At 38.2% G+C, this 11,362-nt stretch overlaps 1 protein-coding gene across 1 annotated transcript; it reads right to left on the bottom strand.

Annotated features, from left to right (window-relative positions):
* Positions 1-4,975: 4,975 nt before the first annotated feature.
* On the bottom strand, positions 4,976-7,616 carry LOC309719032 (granzyme A-like). Its single transcript, XM_082554797.1, has 5 exons — positions 7,425-7,616; positions 7,099-7,240; positions 6,284-6,422; positions 5,229-5,498; positions 4,976-5,144 (listed from the first exon to the last, which is right to left on the bottom strand). The coding sequence occupies exons 1-5, from the start codon at positions 7,486-7,488 to the stop codon at positions 4,983-4,985; spliced, it is 777 nt and encodes a 258-aa protein (XP_082410923.1). The 5' UTR covers positions 7,489-7,616; the 3' UTR covers positions 4,976-4,982.
* Between the last annotated feature and the right edge of the window lie 3,746 nt (positions 7,617-11,362).

Raw genomic sequence — 11,362 nt, 5'->3', positions numbered from 1 at the left:
TTGTTTTTGTTGTTGCTGTTTTTTGTTTTGTTTTGTTTACTATTTCTAATGCATTTTCATTTTTTCCAACAAGGTTTTTAAGGGTATTTTAAATTATCCTGTAAATTTTTGGAAAGGGGCCTATTTTGGGGGGCCTCTGCTACTACTAGAAGTTGTCTGTACCACACCAGGGCCTCTGCTGCGAGCAGAAACCATCTGAGCCTCACCAGGGCCTGTGCTGCGCGCTGAGGCCATCTCAACACGTTCTCATCTACACCAGCGGTCCCCAAACCCCGATGCACGGACCGGTACTTGTCAGTGAGTCGTTTGGTACCGAGCTGTGAGAGTTGAGGCTCGGGTGTGAAATTGATGGTCTTCAGGGTTTTTATCAGTTTTTATCATTATGTTTTTTTAAATTGTTTTTATCGTTAGCTCGGTTTCCCTGGGTCTTTTCCCGTGTTATGAATAAATCTTCTCTTTTTTTTTTGGTACCAGTACTGGTTTTATTTTGTTGTAATTATCTATCTTCATCACCCTAAAGACCAACCCATGAAAATATTGTTGGACATAAACCTGTCTGTGGCACAAACAATGTTGGGGACCGCTGATCTACACCACACCGAGGCCTTTGCTGCTTGCTGGACCCATTTGTATCACACCAGGGCAAGTGCTGCTAGATGAGGCAATCTGCACCACACCAAGACGTGTGCCACTAGTTGGAACCAGCTACTTTACTCCAAGGCGTTTACTGTTAGCAGAAGCTCATCTGCATCACATCGGGCCCTGTGCTGTTGACTCAAGCCCTCTACACCACATCGGTGCATGTGTTGCTAGCAGAAGCCATCTGCTTTGCACCAGCACTTGAGCTTCTGGCTGGAGCCTTACTTGCCAATCTAGGTTTGTACAGCCTTAGATGGTCCACAGTCTACATGCATCATTGCTTTTGTACATCCTCCAATGTATTTGTAACAGGACATGAAGCTTTTCATTCCTAACAGAAAGCCTTTTTTACTGTCCAGCACTCATTACTTCAGCTTAAACTTGTTCTCAATTTAGGCAAAACACAGCTCATGTTGTTTTCTAAATCAAGGAAATGGGCCCAAACGATTTCTTCAAGTAACCACTCTTGAGGGTAATAAAATAGAGTTGGTTCACACGTATAAATATCTGGGTATCTTGATTGATGACTCGCTCACCTTCAAACCACATATAGAGAATCTCATGAAAAAACTGAAGTTTAAACTGAGTTTTTATTTTCAAAAGTAAGTTGTGTTTCATTTAATGCATATTGCTGCAACATTTTTACCTGTGCTGGATTATGGAGATGTTCTATATATGAATGATTCTGCTCAATGTCTTCAAATGGTTGGTACTGTGTATCACGCTTCTTCCTGTGTATGTTCCCTGCTTGCAATGAAAGCTGCTGGGTGTTATTCTCTTCATCCGCAAGGTTACTTGTTGTTTTCTGTTCCATTTGCCCAAACTGAAGTTGGCAAAAGAGCTTTTTTCCATTTAGCACCCTTGGTTTGGAACGAACTGCGTGACCACTGGAAAATGACTGAATTCATTTCATTTAGTGCTTTTAAATCAAAACTAAGAATCGTTGAGGCCAAGTCCATAACATGCAAGTGTTTTAATTAGATTGTTTGTCATTTTTATTTTATTTTATTTGAATTTTATTTTTATTTATTTTTGCATGTGTGTTTAATTATGTAATTTTTGTAACTGTGAGACACTTGCTGCTGCCTATCTTGGCCAAGTCTCCCTTGAAAAAGAGGCTTTTAATCTCAATGGGATCTTCCTGGTTAAATAAAGGTTAAATAGAAAAATAATAATAAAGTTTTACATTAATAATTATAATAAAGCATTTTATATGATGCTTGAAAAGATTCTGGGCAAAATAAACTGACATAGTTTAGTATCTACTTTCTTATTCCAGTTCTGAACCAAATGTAAAATAAAATACCTTTAAAGAAGATTATTTTGTGTTTGCTATTTTCATTAATCTGCCAAGCTGTCAGATCAAATCATGTCTTACAGACTTTTTCCTTGTGATCTCTTGTTAAATCTCTTTATGTATCATCTTTCACACAGTCAGTTAAAGATAAATATTGCAATATTTTGAAATTTTAAGAAAGTAAACATTCCTACTCTCTGCATTGGGGAGCTGTCAGGACACATTGTGGATGGATTAATATCCCGCCACACATAAATCGAGCACTTCTCACACGAGCCATGAAAGGCAGTGAGTGTGGCTCGACTTCGTTCCCTCCAACAATCTCAGAACCATGACCTAAAGCAAGAAGAAAATATCCAGTCACATAACAAAATGATCACATGATGAATTCAAGAACAGATGACTGAAATGAACACCCTGTGACAACTGTTTCACATTACATGTGGAGTACGTGTTTTACACATCACATGTAATACATTTAATACATGTAATACAATAGTATATGTTTCATACATTACTGATGTATTACATTCAAATTGGAAAAAATATTTTTTTAATCAAATGTAAAATAAAATTCAGGTGAAAACATGACAACTTTGTTTCATTCCAACATGATTCAGTCTAATAAACTGAACATCCTTAAAGTATAACAAAATATACAGGAATTTAAGAATATATATATGCACTAACAAACTGATAATTGCCCCTGTAAACAAAGGTGTCACCGCCTGCTGGCCATCAGAAAAAATGCAGGTTTGAAGCACTTTTGGATTGGCTTTCAAGTCTGGAAGCTATGTGCGTCCACTTTTATGCAGTTACTGCAGTAACAACAGCAAAAATGCCAAACAATGATGCGTCAACAATTACAGTGACTGTGTCTGAGGCTAAAATGGTTTTTAAGGGATCACTCCTCTTAATGTTTGTGCCATCTGATACCTGAAGTGGAAAGGACTAACATGTACAGAGTTTATAAATAGATAAATAAAAAATGTGAACAAAAACTAAAATATCATAAAATATATGCTATAAAATAATTTTATACTAGAAAAAGACAAATTCAAAGAAATGATAATAAGTTCAAAAAATAGGTTGCCACTTTAGCAAGATAAACAGTGCCTGTTTGCCAAAAGATTGATACAGAAGACTGGATTCAAATCTGATCTGAGAACAATTACTACATGTCTTCAACTGGTCTTTTTTAACAGCACCTTATTCCTTAAAAGCCCCTAATATAAATATATTTTATTTAAAAAGCCCCAAATTACTTTGAGATTATTGCCCACAATCATTTTGCGTAGACATCTGACCACAACTCGGTCGCTATCACCAACAGACTCTAACTGGACAGCTGGACAGTTCACATACTTGAAGCAAAGGTGGACTGTGCTTTCACTCTAATAGCTAAAAGACTGTGGCATAAACATCCTCTTACTGTTAGGTGAGCACAGTCAGTTACACATATATGGAAAACAATCAAATCAAATTTTAAAAATCCACCTGTAGAGATTGGCTTTTGTAGAATATTTCTCATCTCAAAATTTCTTCCCTGCTTTCTTCATCTTTTTTTGTATTTGCTTTTTTTGTTTGTGTATTTTCTTGTGTTATGAATTTTAATTTTCTTCATAATGTTTTTAATTCAGTTTTTGGTAAATTAAGTGAAGCACCTTCTAACTTTGGTTTAGAAAGGTCCTGTCAAAATCAATTTTATTATGAATAAAATTATCATTGTGCTGCTCTCTACTGCAGTCAACTTGTCCTGCTCCTCTGCAAATGTATCAATACTTATATTCATGGGTCCACAAAACACATCACTTTTTGATTAGTAGCTATGTATCACATGGTGTTGCACCACACATGAAACAATAAAACCTTGAATATTAATTTAACACCTGTGGTCAAATGTATCATAATGAATAATAACTACATTGTGTTATTTGGAAAAAAAAAAGAGGCCTTGAAATGATAATTGAAAGAGTGTTGGGGCATATATGATATATATAGATCATGAACGTAGTACTGGCATGTCCTCTGAAAATGTGCACGCTGAGTAAGTCCTAGTCCTAGTCATAGTCTAGTGGGCTTTGGGGAAATTGTGCACTCTTCCTGTATAGAAACCTAGCATTTGTCTGCTGTGGTGTATGTATAGGAGTAAAAAGACGACAGAGTTACAAACAATGAAAGAAAGAGAGAATGCCTCCAGCTATATTATGAAGTAGAAGGTTAATAAAAATATCTTATTGTCATGGTCCTTGGTGTTTCCCAGTGTTCTCTTGATGTTATTTGCTGTTCTGGTTTCTAGTTTAAGTCTTCCTTGTGTTCCATGTGTCATATTCTTTCAGTCTGTCTCTCAGTGTCAAGTCCTCGTCTTTTTAATTGTCTCGTTTCCTGTTTTATTTTGATAGTCCCCGTCCTACATGCAGTGAGTGTAGTTTTGCTTCCCCTTTCTCGTTATGTATAATTTACCCCAGCTGTGTCTCCCTCCTGTTTCTCATTCCCTGATCGCTCCTGTCTGTATATAAACCCTGTGTTTTATCCTGCTTGTTACTGGTCTGTCTGTGTTCCTCCATGCTGTCTTACTGCCCTGCTTCATTCTGTGTTTCTCTCCCCATGTTCTCCTGCAAATTTAGGTTTGAGTTTTGTTTTATTAGTTTTCTCGGTTGAGAGTCTTTCTTACTTCTGTTTTTTTGCACCCTCACTTTTGGTTGTATGTCACCCTCCTGCAACAAAGTTCACTCACATCTCAGCCTTGCCTGCATTCTGGGTCCTTATGTCTCCTCCACAAGGCTTTCCCCGCAAACTTATGGGGTTTTTTAAGCAAAGATAGATGGAATAAAAAATCAACATAAAAGAGCATGCTCAAAAATTTTTTTTCATAGATGAAAGAGAATTTCATCAAGCTAACAGAAAATGAAATATCAGAAAATAGAATATGAAATGATAAAATGGATAATGGTCAAGTAAGCAATCTACATTAAAAGCATGGACATTTAATATCAAAGAAAAGATTTGCTTCTTGCTCAGCTTGTATGGATTGACACCTGTGGGTTTATAACATTTCTGAGGATTGCATTGTTTTTTTGATCCACTTGAGCCGTTTCTCTGAGAGAAACGAGTAGACTCCAGGTTTTTTAATGCTACCACAACCTCTTCCAAAAGAAGTGACGCCAACCAGCACGCCATCGCACACAAAAGGTCCTCCTGAATCGCCCTGACAAAAGAACAAAAAGGTGTTGAGTTGGATGGATATTTTAATATAGATATTTACTTCCTTACATACTTTCTATATACTTACTTGACAGGTATCAGCCTGTTTTTCACTATTTGAACCAGCACATATCATGTCACTGGTGATAACTGGGTTGTGGTTGTAATAATCACGAGAGTTGCATGTCTGTCTACTGACCACAGTCACATTGACAGACAGGAGAACATCTGATGTTTTCTTGTTTTCAGTTTTTCCCCATCCAGCAACCAGACACTTGCTTCCAGCTGGAGGGTCCTTGACAACTCTGGCTAACTGGAGCCATTGTACTGTCTTGGTTTGCTTTACTGGTTTCTTCAACTGAAACAAAATTAAAAAGAAAGATATTGATAATGACTATATTAACTTTAGAGAGCTGGCCTTAAATTTTGTATATATACAGCACTGTGCTACAGTCTTGAAACACCACTCATTTATTTTGTCATGGTTGGCCCCGCAAGGCTACATGTGTTTTGGTTTTGCTCTCTCACTGCTCTGCCTGGGTGGAGCTCACTCCAAGCTTCTGCTTTTGGACCACGCACCTGCTCCTAATCTCGGGCCACTTCTTAAGGCAGTGGCTCTGAGCTCCTCATCGCTGGACTATTGAGTTTGATACGTTAGTGTAAATCCAGCTCGGTGAATTCTAGTGTGCTTGTGTATGAACCTATTTGTGACTTTCGTCTCTCTGTGCTTAGACTTCCTGAACCGTGGAAACTTAAACGTGGATATTGGCAGTTTGGAGTGGCGTGCATGTGGAAGTCTCAAACAGAGCGAACGAGTGAGAAGGATCTGATTCTCTCCCCTAAACCTACCCGGTAGACCACTGGAACCCCTGGCTTTCCTTCCATCTGTATATATATTCTGCACCTGGTGTTTTGTGTAAATAAAAGAACTGCTAACTTGTGATTCCAGTCTGAGCCTGAGTCGGATCCATTTGCCCTGACATATTTGTACATTTTGCTTGGAAAATGTATAAATAGGCACAGTGATTTATTGATTTATCCATACACACACACAGAAATACATCATATAAGATTAAAAACAAACGTATTCACATAAATGCATCTTTTTAAAACTTGGTTTCAGACAATGAATGATCACTTTACCTTGAGCAACATGAGGTCATTCTCCCTGGATCCCTGGTAATAGTCAGGATGAGGAAAACGTTTATCAACCTTTTGGGCCTGCTTAGAAGCTTTTTCTTTTTTCTTGATCGAGTGTGCTCCCAGCGTCACTTTACTCATACTGTAGAAGAAAAAAAAATGTATTAGTGAAAGTTCACTTATAAAAAAGATTAATAGGTCAGATTAACCCTTTTAAATAAAACAATTATAACATTATCATAGCTGCACAGTTATTTCATTATATGTGTATTATTGTATATAGTTGGGTTATGGTTATTTTAGAGACATAGATAAAGCTGCATGGTGTCTTCCTCCAGGTGAATAAAGAATTTCAACGATATAACATTTTGCAGTTATGAAATTTCTGAGTGCAGTCTCTAAACAGTGATTACCACACTGTTTAGATAAACATTTAATCTTTTTTTTCTCATTTGGATTATGGCCAACATCAATATTTATGTGCAATGCAGACAAATCTACTTGTGTTTTACAGGCTTTTCTATAAAAACAACAGACAATATGTTTGATGCCAATTTGATTTGTATCTATGATAAGGAAATGAAGAAATTCTAAAAAATTAAAAAAAAATATGACAATGATTAGTGCAAAATTCTCTGTGAAGATATTAATTACTACAAGAATATGGACAATCTATAAATAAAAAAATAACAAAAATTTTTACATTAATAATTATAATAAAGACTTTTTCCTTCTGATCTCTTGTGAAATCTCTTTATGTATTATCTTTCACACCGTCAGTTAAACATAAATATTACAATATTGTGAAGCATTCCTACTCTTTGCAGTGGGCAGCTGTCAGGACCCATTGTGGATGGATTAACGTCCCTCCACAGAAAGATTTTTTGCTTTCCACATAGGCCATGAAAGGCAACGAGTGTGGCTCGACTTCTTTCCCTCCAATAATCTCAGACCCACCACCTAAAACAAAAAGAAAATATCCATCACATAACAAATTCAGCAGATGATGCAGTCAAAAACAGATGAGTGAAACAAATACCCTTCACCAACTGCTTTTGTAATGCCGAGTATGCATTCTGCTTATTTAAATGAATGAGAAAATTGTCTACAGGTAAATTAAAGTACCACATAAAATATTAATCACCTGGCTGGATGATCACGAGGAGCATGCATGAAACGAAAACACTGAAATAACTCTGGCAGAACATTTTGCCCTTTGTCTCTCATAGATGTTGAATGCACTGAAACCGTGACGCTCAGCTTTATACAGAGAGCTGAAAGGATGTGGTCTGACAACTGAAATTAACAAGTCAGCAAAGTGGGCTCCTAAACGATTCTAAGGTTGTGATCAAATATATCATTACCAACCTTACCCCATTCACCATCACCACCAATAACAACAACAACAACAAGAACACACACATATACTTACCCACTTTTTGACCGTGAGAAATTTGACTTGGTGTATTTCCCATGGATGAATACTTCATTGTCCTTGGCTTGACTGTTAAACTAAACTTAGATTGTTGTAATTTTCATTCTGTGCTTTAAAAACTTCCATATTTCATGACATAGTATCTGTGGTGAGGCATGGTCAGTGGTGCCGTGCGGACCCACCTGCACGGCATCCGCAATCACGCCTGCCGTGTTAAAAACACGGGGAAGCAGGGGTTGTTGTGAGTTGTGGTGTGATGAATGTGCGGCTGACAGCTGAGAGGTGCAGCCGAGTGTGCAATAACGATGGCTTTGCCTAACACTCTCTGGACCTGCCGTGTCTCTATCACACACCACTCATTCAAACTTATGGGACAATTGAGAGAAATGTGTAGGCTGAGACTTAATTTTTTAAAGTTACTATTCAAAAACCATGTTTGGACAATGTGTAAAGCAAACTAAAAAATAATTTGTTTATGTTTGTACTGTTTACTAATAATTGATCAACACTGTATTGCCAGCAGTATTTGTTTGTCTACCTTCACACACATATGAACTTGAGTGACAGTAAAACAGTAAAAATATGATGTCATTCAGTGGTGCATTTGGGTAATCTCAGTCTCTCACTGAATGTGCTCCTGTGATTAGCTAGCACGTTATGGAGTGGGTGCAAGGTATTGTCCAGCGTTGTCCTTATGTTGGAAAGCGTCTGCCTCTCTGACACCACAGTAAGAAAGTCCAGCTCCATCCCCACATCATTTCTGGCTTTGCCAATCAGTTTATTGAGTCTGTTGAACACAATAAATATGTCACAGTGGGGTACGCCGGTGTGTTTTGAATATAGACCCAAATGCAGACACTGAGCGAGGAAACAAAAGCGAGCCTTCATTAGGGCTGACGACGAAAAGTGCAAACAACATGAACAGTGACGAGAACTAAACTAACACCTAAACTGGAAAGAACTAATACTAACTATGAAAACAGTGAAAACTATGAAACCACAATGAAGACTATGAATACTAAGATGAGACGTGGATGGTAAACAGACAACCTGACAATCAGCAAAGGAAGACAGGGGACTTACATACACACAGGAGGTGATCAGAAGAAGTGGAAACACAGGGGAAACAGCTGACTAGAACGAACATAATGACGCCACAGAGGAAGTGAAACAAAAAACAATGACAAAGACACACAAAACTCTTTCAAAATAAACCAGGAAACACTGTGAAAATAACAATAATCAAAGAATAAAACGAAAACACACAAAACACTGGATCGCAAACCCAGTTCCGTGACAAAATAGACCGAGTGGGTCCGGGGTTCCTCCAGGTGAACCACAATGCCAGGCCTCATGTAGCAAGAGATCCAAGAGGATGAAGAAACTGATACTGGCCCCCAACGCCCGACTGACCTAAATTCAAAAGAACAGCTATGGGAAATTTTGTTTAGGTACATCTGACACCACCAGGTTACGCTGCAGACTGTCCATGAAACCAGTTATGCCCTGGTCACCTCTTGTAGGAGACCCCCCCAGGACACCCTCTGTCATCTCATTGGGAGCGTGCCCTAGCATACATAAAAGCACATGAGAGCAGGGCTCTAGTCTAACTTTTTGTCACGGTTGCACTGGTGTGCCTAAAAGTTAGGCGCCCAAATTTTTCAAGCGCATCACTTGACACCGCAGTTGTCAAGCAGGCCCTCTGACCACTGGTGGCGGTCAGAGGGCCCAGTGGCGCCAGTGTCCGGCAGCCTCGCCTCTGTCAGTGCGCCCCAGGGCAGCTGTGGCTACAATGTAGCTTGCCATCGCCAGTGTGTGAATGTGTGTGTGAATGGGTGAATGACTGAATGTAGTGTGAAGCGCTTTGGAGTCCTTAGGGACTAGAAAAGCGCTATACAAATGCAGGCCATTTACCATTTACATTTTACATGTGCACTTTTTGGGCCGTCCATACAGACAATATTGTCTGTAAATGATTAAATAACAATCTTGTAAATAAGTTACTGAAAAAGTGCTTGTGTTTAAAGTGCTTTGGGACTCTTTGGTAATATTGCAGACAATGTTAAACTTAATCATCACATCGACCTCCTCTGATGACCCGTTTGCGATGGGAAACTGTTCTTAAAGTACACTGCGAGAGAGAGAGCTGTGCATGAAGTATGATTTTAACGTGGTGGAAGCAAAACAGCAAAAGTAAGAGAGAATTAATGACGACATTTATCAAATGTGAAGCGTAGTTTGAATCTTCTTTTGCTGCTGGTTCAGGGAATTTTTGTTAAAGAGAGACAAGACCTAGCGCAAAAAGGATGTAAACACAAAGCGCGCATCCGCGCTCTGTGTTTACGTTGCTGAAATCGTTTTGTGGGCTTTAATCTGAGATTCTGGCATTTCTGGCAAAATACATTTATATTTAAAAGTCGATTCAGGATTTAATGAATTGATTTCTCTTTATTCAAGCTACTCACCTCTATCTATCTGCCTGCACTTTCAAACGTACACACAAAGGACTACAGGAATATCTGGACTGCGGCTAATTAGAGAGGTCCCACCCCTGACTATCTCTGACTGGTTTAGACCATGATAGGGGCATAATATATGTCAGTTGTTGACCAGTGTTGGTCAAGTTACTTGAAAAAAGTAATCAGTAACTAATTACTGATTACTTCCCCAAAAAAGTAATCCCGTTACTTTACTGATTACTTATTTTCAAAAGTAATTAGTTACTTAGTTACTTTTTAAAAACATGATTTACAACCTGAATAGGTGATAAAGCGATAGATCTTTCAGTCCAATTCTACTTTTTCTACATAATCCATCATACAAAATGTAATCAAATGGAAAAGTCTTTTTTTTTAAACTTGTTTTATCAGTTTTAATCTTTTAACTTTATGCATCAAGCAAAAATTCAATTATATGCAACATTCTCTGACTGGAAGAAATTAGTTTAACATTTAAACTTATTTTCTGCACATTCCAGCACATAAAATAAAATATTTTTTGTGTTTACACTCACTCTTTCAAATAGATGCAAGTAAAACACAGCAGAAAATAAATAAAGTCAAAGACTCAGCAGTCCTGTTGCTCTATTTTCACCTGTAAAGCAGGACTGGGGTAGGCGGAGGTTTACCCTGGTGCAGGTGTGCCACAGTGAGTTGAAGAATCCGCGAGTTTCTCTGTGAGTTTCCCATTATGTCGTTGTGCACTCGGTGCTTGCTTGGAAGTTTAGGGGGTTTTTTCGCTGTAAAAAGAAGTTTTCTTCCCACGCACGATGGACGCTAATATTTTTGTCACTTTTTATGGAATCAAACTCAGAGTAAGGTCAGTACTTCCACGCTTAAAACGCTGCACGCTCATACTCTCTCCCACAATCGATATGTGATCCATTGTTGATCTGCACACAGCTGCTGTCACTAACGGCGCACTCGCTTACGTCACTGTCGTGAGACATTCTTGCAAAAAATCACGGTTTTAGTAACGCAGTAACGCAGCGTTACTACGGGAAAGTAACAGTAATCTAATTACCGTTTTTGCAATAGTAATCCCTTACTTTACTCGTTACTTGAAAAAAGTAATCAGATTACAGTAACGCATTACAAGTAACGCGTTACTGCCCATCTCTGTTGTTGACCACATGGAGACTTTCAGAG

Source organism: Aulonocara stuartgranti (genome assembly GCF_965226115.1).
Source record: "Aulonocara stuartgranti genome assembly, chromosome: 12".
In the NCBI taxonomy this organism is placed as follows: Eukaryota; Metazoa; Chordata; class Actinopteri; order Cichliformes; family Cichlidae; genus Aulonocara; species Aulonocara stuartgranti.
The sequence above is the reverse complement of the archived record's forward strand: the minus strand, read 5'-3'. Positions and strand labels throughout refer to the sequence as shown.